Below are 23324 nucleotides of genomic sequence, written 5' to 3'. Positions count from 1 at the left end.
AAAATAAACGATGAATTCGATTTAGATAAGTTGATATATTCATAGGCTATCCATTTCCAAAGTTTTCTGGCTGCAAACACGTTGAAAAAATTTCAGTGGACGTCAAACCAAAAACCTACATTTTGGGGTTCACACACATTTTGGGGTGCAGACAGTGTAAGGATCGTAAAAAATGTCAAAAATTTAGTTTCTCTTAGAGCCAATTTTCAAACCTTGGCTCCCATACCCATCATATGGCAAACATATAACTTTCCAGACATTTGATCAGTTGAAGATAAGGTGAAGTGATCATGTCTAACCAAGAAACTTAAATCAAAAATCAAAGCTTTCGAATTTTAATAAAAATTTCTCATGATAAAACTGCAACATTTAAAAAATCAAGTCATCTATGACACCTGCTTCGCACAGTAGTAGTTTGTGCGCTTTCGAATTTTCATAAAAGTTTCTCTTGACAATTAACTTTTAAATTCAAGATTTAAGTCATCGCTATAACACCCTCCTTACAAAACAATACTCTGTATAAGTACACATAAACAACAAAAACAACAACAACATCAACAGCATTTTTATAGCACTTCACCTTGATCCGCCTCAGTAAAACGATCACTTTGGTGACAATCACTCAAAAACAAACAATCTAAACAACAGTAGACACATTTGTTCCAATTGGTATGACTCGTTCCTTCCTTATTTATATAAAACATTGAAGTCCTTCTTTACAAAAATTGTTGCGAATAAGGCTTTTGACAATACACATCTTTTATAAGAACATCCAAAATTTTTGAAGCCATTGGATTTTTTTAACTTTTTGAGTTCTACGCCTAAAAATGTTCTTAACATGTTCTTATTTTCACCATTTAGTGGGTATTTTTGTCCATTTTCCTAAGAAATCGGTTGTTTTAGAGTCCGCAAAGCCTTCAAATGTTCTTAACTTGTTTTTAACATTTTGGCCATCGAAGCCTAATGTTCTTATATAGTTTGTTCTTATAAAAAACGTGTAACCTTTTAGGCAAACACCAATGATGTAAGCGTCTTGTCAAAACTTCTTTAAATGTTTTGACGGCTTTGAAAACGTCAAACGCGTTCGTAAGTAAAGGTCAAGCAGAATCACCGAGACAAAGCATTGAATTCACGAAAAAAATATTTTGATGTCATAAAAACACGAGATGCATACAAAAATGACTCAAATTGGTTTGAATGGAAAACAAAGCATTATTTCTTTCGACAACATCAAGGTTATCCGTTATAAACTTCAATAAAAAATAATACGTTTGAAAGGATGGCTTTTTGTATGGTTCAACGGTATCGTATTTGTAACAGTATTTGAGTTGACGTCCACTACAGAAACTAATGATATTTTCTGGGTTACAGCCTGGTCTTCCTAAATCAAATTGCATTTCTAAATTGGAAAACCAGGTATTAAACAACAGTAACGTTCAAATTAAAAAAGTACTTTACAGATTGGATATCCTGGCTACAAATGTGTGACCGTAGTGCAAAGGTAGAGCATTCGGCTATAATGCGCAAGGTTGTGGGTTCAATCGTCGACCAGGCCATACTAAAGATCTCGTGCATAGTACAAGACAACTTGATGCCTCTCTACTTGGTGCTCAGCAATTAAGCGAAGGGTTAAGGGTAAGCGGAGAAGTCCAAAGAGAAAGATTGGCGCCTCTTCAGACTTCTGGTAGATAGCTATCGAAAAAAGGTCACCTCTGGTCACCTTTCACTGCAATCGCAGACTTACAAATGTGCAGCAACAGGGCTAGGAATAGATTTTAGTGCTAGAGGAACTTACTAAATTTAAACTTTCCTGACAGCTGGTTGTCATCAAACGATTGAGCAAATGTTAACATTGACATTTGACGTTTTAAAAGCATTTTTCATGACATTTTGATGATTTTTTGTTGTATAGCATTACATCATTGTAATTAAGCAATAAGTCAGTATATCAGTATATTCATGGCCAGAATCTGCTAATTTCTGTATTTTCGCATCTTGATTTTTCTGGTACCACTGCTGGATTTTAAATGGGTAGAATTCTCAGAAATATAGAGTCTTCATAACTCGAACCCATACCGGGAACAGAAATTTGTTCGAGTTATAGGGATTCGAGCTAAAGAGACTCCACTGTAGATTACAAGCATTTTCTCGTTTAATTTGTAGATGTCAAGAATAAAATACAAAAATTTCATTCTAAGTGTTGTCTCATTATTTTTGGTTGCTGCATTCATTTTTTCAGGTGAGTCAGGTGAGCTAACTCTTCGTAAAAAAACCACTAAGAATGACTAGTCACGGCTATAGGCTGCACGCATCCCCTCTTAATATGTTTTGATATAAGAGATGCATATCGTGTATTAAATAGTCGTCTAAGAGTTACCCTAGTCTGTAGACAAACCCGATATCTACGGCTTATTTCAAAATTCATTGCCGTAGAGGGTATGTTGTCATTGTCTTTTCTGATTTGAGATTTTTCAAACCGTCGGTAACGTTTCGTTATTTGTTCGTTATTATCAACTCTTTTGCTAAAGTCTGTCCAGATATAATTGGCAGTGGAAACAAGAATGCCTGTAACTTTTAATAGCCAAATACAATTCCGAAATTTTTTTAGCTTGTTTTAGAGAATCAAAAGCGCTATATTTGAATGCATTTATGGTTGAAAAATTCGCGATTTTTAGCGGTTAAATTTGCGATTGCAAAAATTGAGCTTTTTTTCTACTCATGCTATAACTTTCATTTTTACACCAGTGGTAGTTCAACCTTAGGTTAAGAAGTTTGTTAAATTTCAAGGCAAACAGAAAAGTCCTTCGGAAGATATGGGACCCGAAATACCCCTTGGTAGCACTTTTCTGTGAAATATCAAATCTCCAACTTATTACTAAAAACGGGGGTAGTGATAATATTGATAAAACAGTTTTTCCATCATAACACATTTTACGATCTCTTTAATGACCTCATAGCCAAACTGCATTTAGTGTTTTGGGAATTAGCAAAGTTCTTTAGTGACTTAAAAATAAGAAAGGCAATATAAATTCATGCTTATCTTTTCAATAAAAACAATTATACTGTGATTTCACTTCTTTTCGAAATAATCAATGATACCAATAATACCAATGCACCAACACTTAACATTTTCCAACTTTTAATTGCACTGTTCAAAAATAAAAACATAACCCCCGTTTTTAGTAATATGTTGGAGATATATTTCACAGAAAAGTGCTACCAAGGGGTATTTCAGGTCCCATATCTTCCGAAGGAATTTTCTGTTTGCTTAGAAATTTGACAACCTTCTTTACCTAAAGCTGATTTACCACTGGTGTAAAAATGAAAGTCAAGCATGAGTAGAAAAAAAGCATAATTTTTACAACCGCAAATTTAACCGCTAAAAATCGCGAATTTTTCAACCAAAAATACATTCAAATATAGCGCTTTTGATTCTCTAAAACAAGCAAAAAAAATTTCCATAATTATATTTGACTATCAAAAGTTACAAGCATTCTTGTTTCCACTGCCAATTATATCTGGACAGACTTTAGTATTTCATGTAATGACGTTTTGATTTAAGGAGGTGATTTTCATCCAAAGATAAAGTTGCAGAGAATCGAAATCGTCTCCAGAGAAAGGTTAGTAAGAGAATCTCCAAAGCGTAGCTATTTGGTAAAGTTTAAGAATCACTCATTAAGTGCCACTGGCACCATTATGAGATTACTTATTTTTTCCGGTCATGTACCGACAGGTTTGGGTCACGACCCACGACACCCTGTTTTTTTACCCTGCCCGAATAAGTCGAGATCGGCATTTCTTAGTTCGGGTGAATTTGAAATTTGAAATGGAAAAACTGATAACATTGAGATTCTAACATACACAATATTAATCTGATTCACTTGGAGTTAAAACTCTTCACAAATATCAAGCCCATATATGATACAATACCAGTAACACGAGGCAATACAATATGTAACAATTTGAACTTTGTTTTTCAGACGATATTCGTTTCGAAGGGAGAACGCAACATCAGTTTCCAATTCAATCAAATTATTGGAAAAGGACTTTCAAGACAGATTTCAACAGTTGGTGGAAAACTTACAAGAAGATGACGAGAGCTATAAGTCATTGCTCAAAACCACACTCGATGATTACGTAACACAGAAAACGTAAGCACACTGTAAACATGTTCAAATCTACGGTTTTGTATTGGTCCGAAAACCGACTAATGGAGCTATCCTATTGGTTAGAAATGACGTTAGTTTAAAAATAAGCCAATAGAATCGTCTCATTTCGTTTCAATGCGGTAAATAAAACCAGACGTAACGTATGGATACGGTCTGAATAAAGCTTGTCGGTCAAAACTGCCTCAGTTCAACGTCTAGTTCAATTTGTATTATCCAAACTACTCTCCAGAGTCAATATATCAGACTTTGAACCGATTTGAACAACTAAAAACTTTGTACTGTAAATATTTTCTTGAAAGGAACCAAAACGAATTGCCGTTTAGAAGCTAAATGACGACTTTTTTGAAATGTTGCCTAGTAGTGAAAAGTATTGGAATAATTTGGTCGTGTAGAGTTCAGATTTCGATCTAAACCATTGAAGGCAATTCTCTGGTATCAAATGTAATTATTTTCAAACAAAATTATTCTACTTTTTATAGGTGCACTCCACAACAAAACATCATATTTCTGAAGACGCATAAAACCGGTAGCAGCACTTTAACCAATATTTTGAACAGATATGCTGACATCAACAACTTGAGAATGTTAATACCATCAGGGAAGCAAAACCGTTTTGATTGGCCAAATAAGTTCACACCCTTTAGTGCAGATGTAAGACTGCTTGGACCAGAGACAAAGGCTAATATGTTAGTCAACCATGCAAGGTATTGAATAGGCAAAGAAATACTTAGCCAATAATTTTGCGTTTTCAGGAAACACCCGTCTCACAATATATATTACCAACAATGATTCTCGATTTTTAAAGGTCCTAACCGTCTTGATATTTACAATTCCGTTAGTAAAATGAGATTGAAAATCTAGGGTGATCCAAAAAATGAGAAGCAAAAAAATCCAACGGAGTCCTGAAAAATGTGAAAAAATCAAGGAATCACCTTTCCCAAAATAGACCTCCTCAACATAGGAGGTACAACTTTTTTCTGAAATAGTTCAATACCGGTCAGCGATATGCTAAGACCTGAGACACCCAAATTTAAGTCATTCAATATGAAATTGCATTATTTGACATCCCAAATATTTATTGCATTTTTAGATTCAGCAAAGAATCCATGCAACAAATGATTTCAAAGCCAACCAAATTCATCACAATCTTACGAAACCCGGTCACTCAATTTGATAGTCTATTTCACTATGAAGGTTTTGACAAACTTTTATCCATCCAACGAAAATATCGTGCCATGGATATCTTCTTATCTTCGCCGAAACATTATTATCAGAGGTTACTGCGTAAGAGAGAAACACCTGAAGCTTTACCTCTTCTACGAAACAGCATGCTCTACGATCTTGGTTTCACCTTTCATGAGCGGCCACGCGGTGATGATTCGGACGCGCGTGTTGGAAAAGCGATTCAAAAGATAGACGAGACTTTTGATATGGTTTTATTGATGGATTATTTTGATGAAAGTTTAGTACTTTTAATGAACGAACTTTGTTGGGGATTTGAGGATATTATCTATATGAAGCACAATGTAAGAGCGAAGCGGAAAAACGTTTCCACTAAAACCGCTGACAGAATTCGAAAATGGAATTCTGCAGACTGGGAACTTTATAAGCATTTCAACAAAACATTTTGGAATAAAATTCAAAAGTACGGGTCTGCAAAGTTCGCAAAAGACTTACGAGAATTTCGCGAGAGAAATAATGAACTTGTTAAGAATTGTCAAATTAAAAGTGAGGATACATTACCCCCCTTTTCAACAGTGAAACAGTATAAATTAGGGGGCAATGTTAGACAAGAATACCAATCACTATGTGAGAAAATACTTTTATCAGAAGTTGAATATTTACAGAGGTTTCGTGACCAATATGAACTTGAATTTAAGAAGAGTTCAAAGAACGATAGTAGCCGCGTGCAACGAGAAATACTATCGAGAATGCAAAACCTGGTACCGGAATTCTAATGGTTGGTATCTGGCGAGGAAGAGAACTACTGATGTCTTTTACAAAGGAAAATAACCACAAGACCAAAAAATGAACGCTGAATTTAACTAATAATCGAGTCAGTCTTTTTCTCGAACACCAAGGGGGACCAGTAATCGAGGAGGCTCAATTTACATATCAAAACATATTTAGTCGAATGTACATGGTGTCCAAAAAAAAAGTCATATCAGAAAAGATACAAAAGTAAAAATACGCAATAATAAAAAGCACACGAAATGTCTCTATCTACTCAAAGAGATTTTTCATTTTTTTCCAGACACCCTGTACTACAAATAAATTATTTTATTCAAAACACTGGACCGGTTGAGTTTCATATTATGAATTGAGAAGAAGTAATTGACGTCATTTCATTTTATATTATCCATACAGGAGGATGGGGGTGGACGAACATTTGCAGAGGGTAATCCGAGAGAGATTTCCAGGAGGTGTTTTTTCATTTTTCCAAGGGGCCGGGGGGGGGGGTACTAGGTTTGCGAGGTGACGGGTATGTCCGAGCCGAAAATCGAAAATCGACCCTTTGAGAGACAAAATTTTGGTGATTTTGGGACCCTTTGAGAGACTTTTTCCTAAATTTTGGTCCATTTTTTCCAAATTTTGGTTTGATTTTCACCAAATTTTCACCTATTCTTGGAAATCGTGACCCTTTGAGAGAGAAATTTTTTATTTTTGTGATTTTGGGACCCTTTCAGAGACTAACTTTTGAATTTGTACCCCTTTGAGAGACTTTTGAGGAATGAGAAAAGGTACCCTTATGGCTCGCACATACCCGGCACCCATTTTGCCTAAGTACCCCCCCCCCGGGGGTAAAGAGTTATTCTAAAATTTCCAGGGGATAAAAGACTGATTTTAGTTCGTCCACCCTCACTTTAAGGTATGAAAAGAACTTTTCCAAGGGTGCTTTTGGAAATTTTACCACTTTCCAGCAGGTATCTACACATTTTGAATAATTCTTAATTTTGACTTGAAAAGGTTCGTCTACCCCCTGTATGGTTTTTTAATGGAACAGCCCAATGCTGAATGGGAGAAAGAAAATCCTATAGAAATAAGAAAAATACTCTTACCAGTTTAACTGCAGTGCTGATCATCAAAATTAGACGAAGCATATAACAAGTTACCAATCAGTTGAAGTTTCTTTCCTTGCAACGATTTTCTTTCATGTTTTCTCGAAGTATCCAGGTAGTGGCCAGGTTTTTATTTTTTAATTCATTGTCTAGAGAAAATGAAGTAAATATTATCAAAAAAAATGATATAATCATTATAACGAATCTTATTTTTATCACTGTATACAGAATATTTTATTTTTTTAATCAAGGTATAGGCAATCTTATTTTGACTTTTAGATTGTATAATATTTATTTTAGAAAGATGTATAAAGACTTTTTTTGCGAATCTTCAAAATAATTCTTTGGTTCTTTTAATTGTCGACTATCAGAGTAAATAAAAACATAAAGTCTGTCTCAATATAATCTGCAACGGAGATCATAATTGATATGATCTTCGTCAGAAATGCGAAAAAATAATCAAAAAACATTTATTCAGTCAAATAATACAGCTTGAAACGTTTCCCTTGTTGACTTGGAAAAGCCCTTTTACTTTTTTTTTATGATGGTTTTCAAAGTCAATCAGTGATAAATTTTGGACTATATTCTTTCGATGGAATATTTTTTTTCAAAAAGTTCTTTCACATTGATGATGTTCTAAGATCAAAGAGTCACTCGTGTGAAAATGATAATTAAAGCACAGTTATTTAAGAAGTTGATATTTTCTTCTTCATTTTCCGACATTTTTAAAATTTTTTATTCTTTATCATAATATTCCACTCCTGTTTATCTTTTCAATAAGTATAAAACCCCTATCGAATTCGAATTTAATTTAATTTTAATTTTATGTTACAGCCTATTTTGTCTCTGCTACAGATAATATGAAACAGACTTTAGATTAGAGTTTTCCTATCCAATATAATATTCGTGGACCCTTATACAAGTCATCGTTTCCAGAGTGACATCTTCGACAGAGGATAATGGGTACAGAGCAGTGATAATATAGAAAAAAAAAATACAAGATTTTTTAATTTCATAATGCACATTTGTTAATTCTATTTAAACTATTTAAACTACTATATAATAATTTACAGAACGTTTAGGTGTGGTGACCTGGGTATACTTTAGAATTTCAAATCGAAATGAAATGTGACTTCAACCTTGATAGAAAATTCACGATTAATAACGTCTAACGGAGAGACAAAAAAGTGGTAATCAAGAACCGATACATTTTCATTTTAATAGCTTCTCTCCTTCGAAAATATACTCAGCATTTTGATTGATCAAGAAAAGTACCATATTCTAGGTTTAGGGCTATATGGGATGCTTCCTCATTCGAGTATACCCCAAAAAAATTAAAATAACCGTCTATTACAAAGAAAAAATAACAAAAAATAAACTTAAAATTAAAAATATAATGAGAAAAAATAATTTTCTTATATGTTGTGTGAACTTGCTATTTACTTTTGCTAAAATCAAAACCGTTTTTTAAATGTCAAATTAAATTGTTAAAAATAAATAATTTTTATGTTGTTTTACTGGTTTATATCATTATATCCAAATAAATTTTATCTTTAAAAATAATAATTACCTCTAAATCTTAAGGAAAATTGAGGTAACACATAGGATATCAGTAGTTAAAACATCTTTTCGACAAAATAGACGTTACCACCTTCCTAGGGATGATCTGAACGGAAAGTTGAAACAATTTTGTTCTTCCAGGGCCTACAGTTGGGGAGGAAATCTTTAAGTGACAAATCTCAAAAGGATAACTGTCTATTGACTGTAAAGTTGCAATATAGACGTTACTCCGAATCTAAAGGAGTCTAAGGAATCTAAAGGAGTCTAAGGAATCTAAAAGACATCCTTTGAATAGAAAAACATTGACTTGGAGGCTGAAAGAAATGTTCAAATCTAAAAGAATACTGTAAATTCACATTACACAACATTGAGATAAACTTCTAAACATAAAAACATCAATTAAACTTCAACTAAGTAAAGTTAAATAAAGTTGGGAACAGAAAAGTATTATTTGGAACATAATGGCAATTAATTAAATACTTAACACTATTAAACATAATTATCTCTTTCAGAAATTTTCAGCATTTTCCACCCTCCCTCAAATGCACAAAACCATACATAGATACATAGAGTTTGAATCTAATAAAGAATCTCACAGAAAAAACAAAACGAAAAATAAAGTGATTTTGAATAATATGATTAATGAACAAAAGTACGAACAAAAAAATAAGATTAGCAATTTTAATCAACGAAAAACAAATTCATTAAAACCTACCCTAAATTATAGTTCCAAGTACAAACTTCTAACTTTAAAAACATTTTTTATTTTTCATACACCATCCATCGCATCAGAGAGCATTAAATATTTTTTCACTTTTTTTCTTCTGGAACTTTCTGATTGTTTTTTCTATTTTTTTCTATTAACAAATATATACCTGGCCAAAAGAATCCAGGCGGAAAAATTCAAGTGATACTTTTTTACCAATAGGTTAATTTTACTCAAGCCTTATATAATGCACCACACGTTATCAATCAAATCAATCAATGCCTTTGAGACACAAAGCGCCAAAACAGCAGTAAATCCAGACTATTTTTTCTGTATGAGAAAGATATAAACTCTGATGTCAACAAGAGGTGGTCGTTCAACCCATTCCATGACAAGGGACATCAGTCGACAAATATCAGCATGGCTCTCCATAACATCAGCAACATCAAACCGATACTCACCGTAAGATGTCACCATTCGATATGAGTCATTCTCTTTCACTGAACCTGTTATGAGAAAGAAAGATGATGTATTTAACACCCGGGGGGGGGAGGGGTACTAGGGTTGCGAGCTGACGGGGGGGGGGGTGCCGCCCGACTTTCGAACTTTGGACCCTTACCGGGACTAAAAAGGAGAAAACAAAGGGAAATTTTGGGAATTTTACGACCCTTAGCGGGACAAATTTGACCAATTTTGACCAAATTTCGATCTTTCAGGGGGTAAAAAGTTAAATTTTCCTATTTTTCCGACCCTTAGTGGGACTGAAATTTGATTTTCTGATTTTTCCGACCCTTAGCGGGACTTTGGAAGTCCAAAAAAGGTACCCTTAAGGGCGGCACATACCGTACCCTCCATTTGCCTAAGTACCCCCCCCCCGGGATTTAACATGTTTGGTTTAGATTATCGACAACATGCAATTGACAACACAGTGATCGGTAAGTCAAAAAGAGATGACGCTTGGGTACTTCATACAATATGCCTTTAAGGAAAATATAATCGCATACTTATTCTTGCTGGACCAAATTTTGCAGTTTTTGGCTTGTCCCAATAGGACGAAGATCCGTAGAAAACAATACTTTCATACCCTTGAATTTCAAAAAATTAGTATCTGTGAAAAATGACTACCCGTTTAAGGGAACTATGTTGAAAATGCAAAAACAATTGATTTAACTTTGAGTATAGTGTCCCATCCTAATTCTTATCAAACCTTGCGATAGTCTTAAAAGTGTTGTACCTTTCTGTTTGTAGTCACCATAAGGAAAGATGAGTGTTTCAACATATTTCTTTAACTGGGGTTGTGAGTTATCCACAATCAGAAAACATGACCCTGATGGTGCTGCGTCAAAGATGGAATGGAAACAAGAAGATGCACAGCCATGGTCCAAGATAGCAGACACAAACTTGATGAATGTTAGTAGTTTTGACTGAAGAGAAAGGAATTACAAATTTTTATACGTAATAACGGTTGTTCATACTATCGACTATCACTAGGATAGAGTTCAAATAGTATATAATTTCATTTTATTGTACAAACGACTCTAATACCAATGATTACCTTTTCAAGAACAATCACAAAAAAAGCTATTTCAATTCAAATCATATCTCAAGCAACAGCCCCATCTATCTCTGATACAGATAAATTCAGACAGATATTAAGAAACTTTGAGCTTTGTGAAAATAGCTTTCTCATCATAAAGATGTATGGCAGCAACTCTGTGTGGATATGATGTTTAAAAACATTTCAAAGATTTTCAGAGGGAAATGTCTAATTACAGGCTGTGAAATTGTAATTCATGACCTGCCCAATAATACCTACTCTCTTTATGATGTCAATCTGGTCTCTCTTCAACTTCTTTTGCGCATCAAAAAAATTAAAGTCAAATTCAGCTCCAAGTCCTTTGCCAAGAAGATATTTAGCATTGTGTTCCCAGAAGGTACAATTATCAAACAAGTGGTACTGCGTGTTGTTTGGAAGGAAAGGATGCAATCCAAGGACTTCACTGCCAGGTCCTGCTCCAAAACAACTCACTTCCAGACTGAAAATTTAAAAGAAATAAAAGTTATGATTCTTAATTTTTTACCTGGGATTAATATAATCAAATTTTAAATCTTATAATATTAAATCTTTTTTATATTTAGTTCATAAAATTGACCTTTTTTCTTAACCTTTCTTATTAATGGATAGTTCAGAACATTTCATGCTTACACTTCAGATTGTGATTTGTTTGCTGTCGCCAGAAAATTTATGAGGGGTGTAAATTGTCCTTGAAGAATGATGTCATAAACCATGCTGGCATGAACTGGCGTATAAACAGCAGTGTATGCCCACCGACTCTCAGGATCAACAAAATTTGACAAGCCGCTGGATTGCAATGAAAACATGTGTGTGGTGAATTGCATTTTTCGTTGAAGGACTTCATCCCAGATATTTAATGGGAGTCCTGTCAGTTTGAGCTCAAGTTCAGTTTTTGTTCGCAGAGAAATAATTTCGTCCTGTAGCACATCAACTAGTAACCTAGAAATGTAATCTGAAAATGAAAAGATATATAGTTAAAACTAAGGACAATCAAATTAGATGGTAACAAATGGCATACCAATGAAAGACAATTTCTGAAGACAAGATCTGAAAAGAAATAGCTATAATAAATACTCTAACTTGTTTTCTAGAAAGGTTCCGCCCTGAAGAAAATACAATCAATAAAATAATCCAGCTGCGCTGGAAAGTCAACCCAAAAGGCTAAGAACAACTAGGAGAGGGTACAAAAAGAAATCTAACGATAATAAAATCTAAACAGGTTGAAAAAAAAGTTCAGCCAAAAAAAGGATATTTGAGGCAAAGTCCATCAGGAAAAGGGTAACTTCTGTAACTGTAAAAGTGATATCTTTTTAAATAGATAATCTTGCAAAACATTTACCTTGCATAGTCGAAAGAATGAAAGATGGTCCATTATTATCATTATTATCAAAGCTGCCAGGTTTGGTAGATAAAGTTTCATTCAACAAGCCATCTACTTCTACTCTGTGGCGGTCAGCTCTCTCTAGTTTGCCGCTGACAGCATTTGCATAAGACAACACACTGAAGAACTCCTCTTGTTTTTGTTTGCTAGCTGTGATTTTTGGTGTCTTTGAGGTAGGGACTAAGGAGGGCTCATCTGAAATTTTGGACATGTAACGCTGTTGTAACATCATTCTATAGAGGGCTATATCATCATTCATTCGACATTCAAAGCAAACAGTTCTCTTGTACAACTTCTGATCTTTTATAATATCAAGTTCTTTGACCATTTTGGTAGCATCATCTCCGTATGCTTGTGAAAATACAGAGAAAGAGCACACATACTTGTATTGACAACACATATTGCATTGTAAGATACACTGGCTTGCACAAAGATGTGATAAGGAGCCGAGAATCTTCTTGGTGTCTGAGACAGCTGTGCAATCAATGCACTTACGGTTCAAGCCTGTGGAATCAAACCAATTGGAAATGGGAAACATACAAAGAGGACTTCCAGCATTACACTGGGAACATTTCTGTAAACGGTAATAAACACAGTCCTTGCAAATACATGCTAAATAATCCTTCTTTGGCGGCTCAATCTGTTCAAATTTTCTGTAAAGATATGCACGATGTTTCTTGCTGACAAATATATCATCACTTTCTACAAAATGATAACAGCTACAGCACCAATAGCCATTGATGTGTTTTTGTAAAATTGAAATGTCACAATTAGATTTGTTAGTTTTGGTATTGGCCAGTGATTTAGTCAGAGAGTTTGCCTGGTTAAGTTGAATTCCAAGAGTACCCATAATGTATAGTTTCTAAAGAAAAATAAGATGATTTTGTACATTCAAAGATGCTATAAACTGTATTGAATTTTGTTAGATCAGATTTCATAAGATAGGGTGGAATGCCAGCCAGTTTACACTTCTTTTTTGCGAACAACAATCAAATAAATTGTATGCAACTCACACCAAGTATCCCAATTTTGGAATAACATTTAATAAAAAGATGGACCTAGCCCTAAATTGGGTAGATTTTTGAGGAAAATCAGATATAGAGTGGATTAAAATCCTGGAGTAAGGGGAGTAAATTTAGTGAGAGGAAAAAGGATTTAGTGAAGAAGGGAAAGGGAACATCTCTTTCTCAGTTGCAATTATCTGTGTAGCATACTAAGACATTCTCATATCTTAGTAAACTAAGTATTACATCATTATAAGGTATCTTTTTAACATTCAAATTAAGTACATAAACTTTCAGGGGTCCCTCAAAAATGATAAATGCACCTGAACAAATTTTTATTCTTTCAAGGAAAGAACATCATTAAATCTACAAATTCACCGTTTCCTTGTTTCTTAATGACCAATTAACTAGGTGCTACTCATTAAAAGTCGCCATTATAGGACCATTGTGTAGGGATTGCAGTGTAAAGAATGGATCTGTCAGAACAAACTACTCTCAGCTCTTCATCTACTTGTTGATTATTAAAACATTTCTATCCCTGAAATCTTAAACTGCAGTAAAATTACTTGCAAAAAAAGAGCCTGTACGATTGATAAGAGTAACCTGGTTAACTAAGCCCATATTCACACACGGCTTTGGCAATATAGCGTTTTCGGCGCTTTAAAGATTTTTTATATTTAAAGATTTTAAGTGCTTAGGGAAAGCACGCGTTCAAAATCTGAACACAGCTTTTGGTAGGATCTGATTGGTCAGAACGGGTCACGTGTTAAAAAAACGAAAATTTTCATAAGCGATGGATATCTGTAATTATTTCATCAAAAAACAGCTAAAAGAAGATGGCACTCGTACAGTAGAAAGAAAATATCGAAATATTTTCCTTCAGTTATTATATTCTGAAAATCTTTTACGTAACAAGAGATGACAACATTGAAGTAAATAAAAAAGTTTTCAAGACCTGAGAGCTTCACTTGTTTTCGTGGATGATTGAACTGTTGAAGAAAAAGAATGTTATTCGTAAAGATTAAATCGAAAGTTGCTTATTTTATACCACTTGAGTGGTCCAGAGTGTTGTAATCAATAAAAAGGATAGATTTTTGATTGAACATTGAATATAACATCTGCAATATATTGGAGCGAGTAACTTGCATAGACCCTCATGCTGTTTTGATTCCAGAGTCTCAGTGTATTCAGTCATGACATTTTATAATGGATATAACACATGCTCTTTGTTTGGAATTGGTTTGTGGTTTGCAGCAGTTGGTTTATGTTGTTTTAAATTTTGAGACTTTTAAAGCATGATTCTACAGGCAATGTTGGCAAACCCAAGGCTTATTTCCAGTGACAGTTTTACAAAGGAATCCAAGACTTAATGATTTTTCTGGATTAATATTTTCATTGTTTTGTATACAGTATTCTAATCTAGTTACGTCCTAAATAATTTTTATTGTGGAAGGTTATTTTTTCTGACGAGCTTTGTAAAAATCATATATGATACTTTTATCTCAAATCACAAAATTTTCACTAAAAGAAACAATTTTTTTCTCTTGTTGACTTTTTTATAAAAACACATAACTTTTTGAAGAAAATGAACACATATATTTCACTCTCCGTCGCTACACTTTACAACAAAATGTCTATTTATATAAAACAAAAGGAGCGCATAAACTGTAAGACGAAGTGTTTGTTTATATTCTCTTAGTTGATAAGCTACCGAGTTTACTTTCCCTAAGCTAGATATTCAGTCACTTACCATCAGATTTATACTAGTGACTGAATCAAACTAGCTTAGATTTCTAGGCTATGATAAGAGGTAATTCTAAATTAAAAAAGACTTCTAAATTAACTCCCAAAGACACCTTTAGCATACCATGGAGGTATAAAGAAACAGGAGAAGTATGCTATTGTAACCATGCTCGCCCTACGATTAACCCTTTCCGGACGCACGGGCCACTGGGTACAACAATAATATGGTTTTGAATAATGATTTTGAGATAAATTTCCCGTAACCTGCAAAAAACCGCTTTTCGATATCTTGTTTACAACTAGAATTATAAATTTTCAATGTTTGTTGTAAATTTACTCAGGCTAAATCTGTAAGGGAAAAATTGCTCAAAATTTTGGACAAAAATCACTTTACTCAGATTCTTGGAACGCTTATGACATGAAATCAATTCTCTAATTCAATTCTCTAAATCATATTCAAAGTTCAAGGCGTAAAGCAAATGCCTTTTACTCTATTTCTTTATTCAAAGTCAATAATTTTGCTGTTCCGAAAAAAAATCTGACGATTTTTTGGTCACGTGACAAGGTGTCAGCCATATTTCAAATTTTTTTCTTGGTATTTCAAAACCCCTATTACATGTGAAAAAAATGAGGTATTACTTATCGTGATATCTTTTATCAATCACTTTCTATTGCAATTTTAGTGAAGCCGGTCAAAAATCAAACTTTTGTTTGCGTCATATAGCCGTGAAATCATGCGTCCGGAAAGGGTTAAAAAAATTACAAGGTATGCATGCTCATAATCTCATATATCGTGCATTTTTAATGAGCTCTTTTGTTGATAGGTGAAATCTTATTGGCTAACTTAATTGTTGGAAATAAGATGAGACAAGATTCATTGTTTCTGACATTGGTGTAAGAAAATATTTGGACTAAAAAAGGGCCTGTAAACTTTGAAATCCTTCATCAAATGACAAGATTTTTCGATCAACATTTTCTTCAAGTAAAGAAGAAAACAAATTCCGAATAGGTGCATCTTCGAGAAACTCAAAATTTAAGTTATCAAAAAGAATAACACATGATGTAAAATATGGTCGATATTTCGATTCACTTGCTAAATCATTATCAAGACAGAGTAAAATGAAATTCTAAAAGCATTACTTTATGTACAAGTTCAGTAAAAATTAGAAAAATTATGAAATGCATCAAGGGAATAAAACGATTGCTAAAACAAAAGAAAGAAGGACTAAGGGGAATAGAGACGCAATAGAAGCGATATGTGTCAATGTGATAAAATATAATTAATTAAAATAATTGAAGCTCCTTGGAGGCCTTAAGTCCATGATTCAAGGTAGGCTTCTTTTGTTTAATACAAAAGGCTTCTCTAAATTCTAATGTATATGTATCACCAGTATCAAAGGAATTTGTTTTCTTCTTTATTTAATCAATGTTTCGGCTGGAAAAGGATTCTGATTTTCTTCAAGGTGAACCCTATTGCTTAATACTTTCCTCCAAAATTCTCCAGCGACTTTTTGTCTACAAATTGGGTCTGAAATTGTGTGTGCTTATAAAGAACTTTTTATTTTCTGGCTAGAGAAAATATCTTTTCAAAACAAAATTTAATGGATGCCAAAATTGAACGCAAACTTACTTCGTGGAGCTAAATTTTATTTTATTCTCGTATATTAGAAGGCTAGAAATCTTCGATGCTGATAGTAAGAATAGGGGTAGGGGGTAAAAGTCGGTATCTTCAGATCTTCTTCGCCTGGTGCTTTTTCTGTTCCATATAATGATAGACATTTAAAATTTTTTTTTTTAATTTTATGCATTTTTGACGAATTCCAGCCCAAAAAACTGCCTGGGGGGCTTTTTTACCAAAAAATAAGCTTTTTTGAGGTTTATTCTTCATATCTCTTCCAAAACTTGCTCAAGAAAAATTAACCTATTGTGATGCATTCTGCGCAATTTTTAAGGTCAGAAGTCCAAAATTGTCTGAACCCCCCTGGGGGTACTGATTCGCACTACAGGCAAAAATTGGAAAAAATGGCATTTTCTGGTCTTTTCAGGCCTGTAAATATGTCAAAACTATTGCAAATCTTATTTTTTCACTTGCTGTACAAAATTTTATGAAGAAACAACAAAATAATCATATTGGATTGAAAATTGTGCCCGTTGGAGCCCTAAACGAGCTGTTTTAAGCCGATTTTGGGTAGCAAAATGCTTTTTAAGGCCAATTTTGCAAGTTCATAAACTTTAAACTAATTGATTCACACGTCTGAAATTTTAAGAGATGGAATTCTTCAGTAAAGTCTTTAAGCAAAATATATTTCAAGATTTTCACTTTAAAAAAAAAATCATAATGGCGTCTTCAAAAATCGCTTTTTAGCAAAAAAAAATCAGATTTATCAAAATATAGCATTTTTTAAGGCAAGCTTCTACAAACTTTAAATGATGAGTTTAAATGATGATTGAAATTTTTTTTGCAGTGATAGTACTCTGGAGATACTCCAGGGAAATCAAAATCATTTGGGTCTGGGATGCGTCTATGTTCCCCATTATGGAAATAAAATCCCTGCTAAGAGCCATTTTTCAGGCAAAAATCCAAATTTGGACTGAAAAAATCTCTAAAATGACAATAGACATGGGCCTGAATTTTCTTGCAGTGATAGTATTCTGGAAATACTGCAGGAAAATCAAAGTCATCTGGGCATGGGATTTGGGTATATCCACCATTTTGGAATTGAAATTCTTGCTAAATTGCAATATTTCAATCAAAAATCCAATTTTTGACTGGAAAAATCTTAAAAATGGCAATAGACATGAACCTAAAATCTTTTTGCAGTGATAATCTTCTGGAAATACTCCAGGAAAATCAAAATCATTTGGGTTTAGGTTATTTTGATTTCCTTGGAGTATTTCCAAAAGACTATCACTGCAAAAAGATTTTAGGTTCATGTCTATTGCCATTTTTAGAGCAGTTGTTAGTTAAGTCAAAATGGGATTTTTGCTTGAAATGTTGCAATTTAGCCAGTTTTAGCACATATTTCAATTCCATAATGGCAGATATACCCAAATCTTAAACCCAAATGATTTTGATTTTCCTGGAGTATTTATTTTAGGCAATTTTGGGTATTTTAATATTTTTTAGAATTTAAAGGTCGGGCGAGAATTGCAGTTTCAGATCAGTTCTTACACTTTGCTTCATTGGATTTTTTGAATTGGGAAGGTTAAGTGGCTTCCAGGCTATGGCGACAATCTAAAATATGTTCTGTTCGCGTCATGAAACATCTTCAAATCGAGTCGGTAGGACGGTCGGTAGTTAATTTTGTCGGGTTTTTTAAATCTAGTAAATCCCAAAGAATCAAGTCGGCAATCAACAAAATCTCTTGCCGCCATCTTTGAATGCCGCCATCTTTGATTTGCCAAATTAAATGTGCATGCGCATGTGTGAACCTTAAAAGCGGACCTTATTTTCGGCTCTCAGGGGTATAGGCCCTACCGCGTCGCCGAATTTTGACTTGAAAATTTCAATAAGGGTACATGAAAAAACTCAAATGGGACTCAATGTGGGTTAAGTAAACAAAAACTCGTAGCAATGATTCAAAGAAGTGCTTAGCTATCAAAAACTTTTTCGGACATTTCTCTGACTTGTCCGACTCGGGATTAATGTTTTGAAGGTGAGTCGGTCGGGCGACGCGAACAGAACATATTTTAGATTGCCGCCTATATTCTCAGCCTTATTGGAACATTTTTGAGCTTTTAGATCCTGAGATCCTGAGATCCTAAGGTCCTAAGTTTTTAATAAGTCTAATGTTAAAACTCTACTTCCAAACTGTACTTCAAAGCACTTAAAAATGACTTGCGGTTTAAGAGTTTAGAGGGAATTCCCTTTTTTTGTGCCAAATATTTCGGTGCTGATTGTAGACCATACTATTAGAGATTCCTGCAAATTTGTGACAGTGGCCACTGTTGCCACGCGAACAGAACAATTTTTCGATGGCCGCCTTACATATACTTATCATCAATAATCTTTGTCAAAAAGAAATTTGCAAAATATTAAGTCACTGGATGTATAGTTAGAGATTGCAAAGACAGAACGGGAAACCATCCAGGATCCTGCCATTCTATAAGCCAGCAAAAACTAAATGATACTTGTAAACTTAAGTTTCTTACCATTTTCCATTGAAAACAACCAAAAACATTGCTAATTCCCAAAGCCGGAGACCAAAACAAATTATCTTCCAAGATTATGGCGCCCTTAATGGATCTATTGTTAAGGCCATCTAAAATGGTGGAAAGAGTTGCGGAAAGACAAAGGCGCTTGCTGCTTCAAGGGTGGTAACGCCAAAACCTGCCAAAACGCCCAATATGATCTTCCAACAGAAGGCGAGTTAGTTGCCGCGCGAGTTACGTCATGCACTCCACCGCAGCGCACAACGAAGCATGTTTCAATGAATATCATTAATTATAAGAATATCCAATATCTTATGTGCTTACCTTCAGTAAACTTTGAGTGCTTCATTGAGAATGAAGAAGGTAAGAATATAAAAAATGCGCTGGATAATTTTCATTGTAACAATCATCGTTGAAAGTTTGAAAAAAACTTTCTGACGCAAAAAAAAATTTCAGCCAATTGAAAATATGTTTGCTACATCATCTAGGCAAAAAAACAAAACAGACATAATTAATCGAACAGTTCGATTACTGAACTAATCGAACTTTGTCAAACTTAAGCTAACGACAAAAGTTCGATTAAATTCTTTAATTGAACTTTTCAAAAGTCGCTAAAATTGTGAGTATTCAATTAAGTCTGACAAAACATATTAAGTTCGACAACGAGAAATGTTCGACAAATTCGACAAAAAACTCCATTCGAAAAAGTTTGACAACAAAAAATGACCTCCTTTGGGACCCTGGGGGTCCCGGCCAAGGTCCTGGGGGTCCGATTGGTGCCCACTTGTCAGGGGGATGTGAGGGTACACGTCTGCACCGTTGGGGGTCCTTCAAAGTTCCTCAAAGTGTTGTCAAAAGCCGGCAAAAATTGCCAAAAATGACCTCCTAAATTGATGCTGCTACATCCCTTTCTCACCAGGAAAAATCGCCAGTGAGACCAATTAAGGCCTCTACAGCCCCCACAGCCCTTTGGATACCCTCTGCCTTGCTCTCCTTCAAAGTCTGCACCCTCCATCAGTGCTCTGAAGCCTTTAAAAGGCTTGGAAAGGCTTGAAAATTGGCAAAAATTGGTCAAAATGACCTCCTTTGGGTACCACCGTGGACGGCCCCTGGAGGTCCCAGCCGGGGAGTTTGATCGGTGCCCACTGGTCAGGGGGGATGTGAGGGTACACACCTGCACCAGCGGGGGTGCTTCAAAGTTCCTCAAAGTTTCGTCAAAGAGGCTGGCAAAAAGTGCGATCGAATTACGCGCAAGTGGAGCCGCCTTCAGTTGCTCGGGTTTTCTCAAATTTTTGTTTGATTAAACTTGACAAAGTTCGTTTAATTTCGATTAGTTCGATTAATGTAATTGAACTAATCGAACTGTCGAGGTCTCTTTAAAAAAAGTTTGATTTCAGTAATCGAACTAATCGAACTTTGTATTTTGAGAAATTTGTGAGTATTCGATTAAAGTTCGACAACCGAACTTAGTCAAACATTAATCGGCCAACAAAGTTTGATTAAGTTCGACAAAGTTCGATTAAAAATACCGTTCGATTGGTTCGATTAATTACGTCTGGAAAAAAGTACAAAACACCATTTTTTAACAGGCTTCGGCATATTAGGCGTGCGATCGCACGCGCACGCCTCCGCACACGCCTAAAAGCCTTTTAGGCGTGCAATTTATCACACGCCATAAATCATGAAAACCCAGCGAGGCGTGCGATCAATCGCACATGCAAAAATTATTCTAGAAATATTTTTTCTGCTTGTTGAAAGAAGATCAAATATCATTTTCTGCTTTAATCATAAGAACCAAATAGATGAAAGATAAACTTTCCTTTACTCTTTCAAACTGCTATATGTATACAAAATTTCTTATAAAAAAGTTACTCTAATGGATACACATCTTCTCTCTCCTCTTTCTCTCATACTATGCTTTGGTCTTCAATAAACAAGCCTTTCTCAAAAATAACTTTTGCTGCACGATTTTTCGTCTCTGTAAAACCTTTTAAAAAAATCACTTTTGCTGTATGATTTTTCCTCTCTCAAATCTTTTTCCTTCCCTCTCGCATGCTATGTTTATGAGGTGGTTGGTTTATGACAATAAACTAGCTCTTCTTAAAAGTTACTTTTGCTGCATGATTCTTCTTCTCATTTGTTTTCCTAAAGTAAAGTATTCTCCTTCTTGATTATTCAGTGCTCTTTTGGTTTCTGTTTTTGTTTTTCAAATATGAAGATTGAATATACACTTTCTTCTTTCCTGTTGTCTAGTTTTTATGTAGATAAAAGAAAGATCATTCGTAGGAATTGTTCAAAAGTTTGTGCCTCATCATTGTTAATGATGTTCATAAAAGAAAAGAAAAAAACGATCGCACGCGATCGCACGCGATCGCACGTCTAAAGAAAATGAGGCGTGCCATGATTCGCACGCCTAAATTACTAAAAATTACTATGTAGGCGTGCGATGATCACACGCCTTCTTTTTTCTTATGCCGAAGCCTGTTTTAATGAGTGATGTTATTATTTTTTTTATTGTGGCTGCGTACAGGAACTCGCCAAATGTCGCCTCAAACTATCCCTTGCAATCTCTCCAAAAATTAAAATAAATGGAGCACTAGAACAACACCAAACCGATTTTGAACGAGGCCAAGTAAAAAAATCACGAAATTCGAGATTTTTGTAACCAGACGTCTGCGCTCGATAGGATCGATCATCGGAACGGCTTGATGACGGATCGATATGTGATCGATGGATTACTTAACGATCCGGATAGGAGATCGATAGAGGATCGATACTCAAGATTTTTTTAAGCTTATGATTAGTTATCGATTATTTATTGATCTATCATCAATCTTTTATCGATCTTATCAACCCTATAGACTCATACTCGATTTACGATCGATAACAAATCGATTAACGATCGATGACGAATTGATTAACGATCGATGACGAATCGGTATACTCAATTGAAATACTAGCTTGATAATGGATCAATGAAGGATCGATACTCAAGACTTTTTAATGGCGGAATCTTCCATCGATCTCCCATCCGGATCGTTAAGTAATCCATCGATCACATATCGATCCGTCATCGAGCCGTTCCGATGATTGATCCTATCGAGCGCGGATGTCTGGTTGTAAACATGGCTGATCGCGAGAAAAAATGTTTTTTACAAGAAAATTTGCGCAGCAAGAAGAGTTCTGAAAATGACTTTCCTCTTTTAAAAACCTGTTATTTTCCATCACGCTAAATTTCATATTGAAACATGTTAGCTCATTATTTCAAAATCAATAGAAACATATCACCAGTACCGTGAGATTGGGTAACTTGCATCAGTGGAGGCTAATATGCATAGCCCTCAAATAAAACACTGGTTCCTCGTTCGCGGACTCGTACATGGCATGGGTCCAAATAGCGCTCGCTTTAACGACTTATTATTCCAAGAAGAAGGCTTAAATAAAGTGAAAGAAGGAAGGAAGAAGGACCTCAAGCTTGTTTACGAGATGGTCAAAAAGGATTTAAGTAAAAACCAAAAGTAAGTGAGAAAAGAGAAAAATAAGTTTGCCGTTTGTGCACTGGGCACCCCCCTCTATCTGGAATTCTATGTTTGGTAAGAAAATAAAGCGCTAAATGGGGGTCTGAGTCTGAGACTTACCAATGAAAGGATTAAGTACCAATCAATCAAATTCACCATAAACCAAATTTAAAGTTCCTAGAAATTACATTTTGAAAAAGGTCAAAAATATGTCCGACACAGGCTGTTTTTGGATTTAAAAGGACGAGTTGTTTAAGAGTATAGCTTTCAATGCTGAGTTGTCCAAACGAGATTTTTTGGCTTTTAAATTTTTTGTTCCCCCTGTTTGAATTGGCAACTATACTAAAAACTTTAGGAATACTGAAAAAGTATGACTTACTTATTTTGGTATGGTTGCTGATTTGAAGTTTTAGCTCAAGCTCGATCACGTTTTCGCTAATAAACAGGACCAAAATA

General features: G+C 34.6%; 2 protein-coding genes across 2 annotated transcripts; one reads left to right on the top strand and one right to left on the bottom strand.

The window, feature by feature from the left end:
• Positions 1 to 2131: 2131 nt before the first annotated feature.
• LOC136813016 (galactose-3-O-sulfotransferase 2-like) lies at positions 2132 to 7548 on the top strand. The gene is made up of 5 exons (XM_067069525.1): positions 2132 to 2239; positions 3563 to 3620; positions 3981 to 4151; positions 4649 to 4873; positions 5260 to 7548. Exons 1-5 carry the CDS (start codon positions 2164 to 2166, stop codon positions 6125 to 6127), a joined length of 1398 nt encoding a protein of 465 aa, XP_066925626.1. The 5' UTR covers positions 2132 to 2163; the 3' UTR covers positions 6128 to 7548.
• A 1527-nt stretch (positions 7549 to 9075) lies between these two features.
• On the bottom strand, positions 9076 to 23090 carry LOC136813011 (uncharacterized). Its single transcript, XM_067069519.1, has 6 exons — positions 22989 to 23090; positions 12410 to 13313; positions 11701 to 12022; positions 11311 to 11530; positions 10729 to 10918; positions 9076 to 10000 (listed from the first exon to the last, which is right to left on the bottom strand). The coding sequence occupies exons 1-6, from the start codon at positions 23025 to 23027 to the stop codon at positions 9816 to 9818; spliced, it is 1860 nt and encodes a 619-aa protein (XP_066925620.1). The 5' UTR covers positions 23028 to 23090; the 3' UTR covers positions 9076 to 9815.
• Between the last annotated feature and the right edge of the window lie 234 nt (positions 23091 to 23324).

Source organism: Clytia hemisphaerica, unplaced genomic scaffold (assembly GCF_902728285.1).
Source record: "Clytia hemisphaerica strain Z4C2 unplaced genomic scaffold, Clytia hemisphaerica genome assembly, whole genome shotgun sequence".
Lineage (NCBI taxonomy): Eukaryota > Metazoa > Cnidaria > Hydrozoa > Leptothecata > Clytiidae > Clytia > Clytia hemisphaerica.
The sequence above is the reverse complement of the archived record's forward strand: the minus strand, read 5'-3'. Positions and strand labels throughout refer to the sequence as shown.

Coding starts and splice junctions, on each gene's coding strand:
- LOC136813016 (XM_067069525.1), top strand. CDS start 2,164: ATGTCAAGAATAAAATACAAAAATTTCATTCTAAGTGTTGTCTCATTA. Junction 2,240..3,562: donor TGCTGCATTCATTTTTTCAG/GTGAGTCAGGTG, acceptor TTTTGATTTAAG/GAGGTGATTTTCATCCAAAG. Junction 4,152..4,648: donor GATTACGTAACACAGAAAAC/GTAAGCACACTG, acceptor TACTTTTTATAG/GTGCACTCCACAACAAAACA.
- LOC136813011 (XM_067069519.1), bottom strand. CDS start 23,027: ATGGTGAATTTGATTGATTGGTACTTAATCCTTTCATTG. Junction 13,314..22,988: donor GGTACTTAATCCTTTCATTG/GTAAGTCTCAGA, acceptor ATTTTTCTTTAG/AAACTATACATTATGGGTAC. Junction 10,001..10,728: donor TGGTGACTACAAACAGAAAG/GTACAACACTTT, acceptor TTCTCATAACAG/GTTCAGTGAAAGAGAATGAC.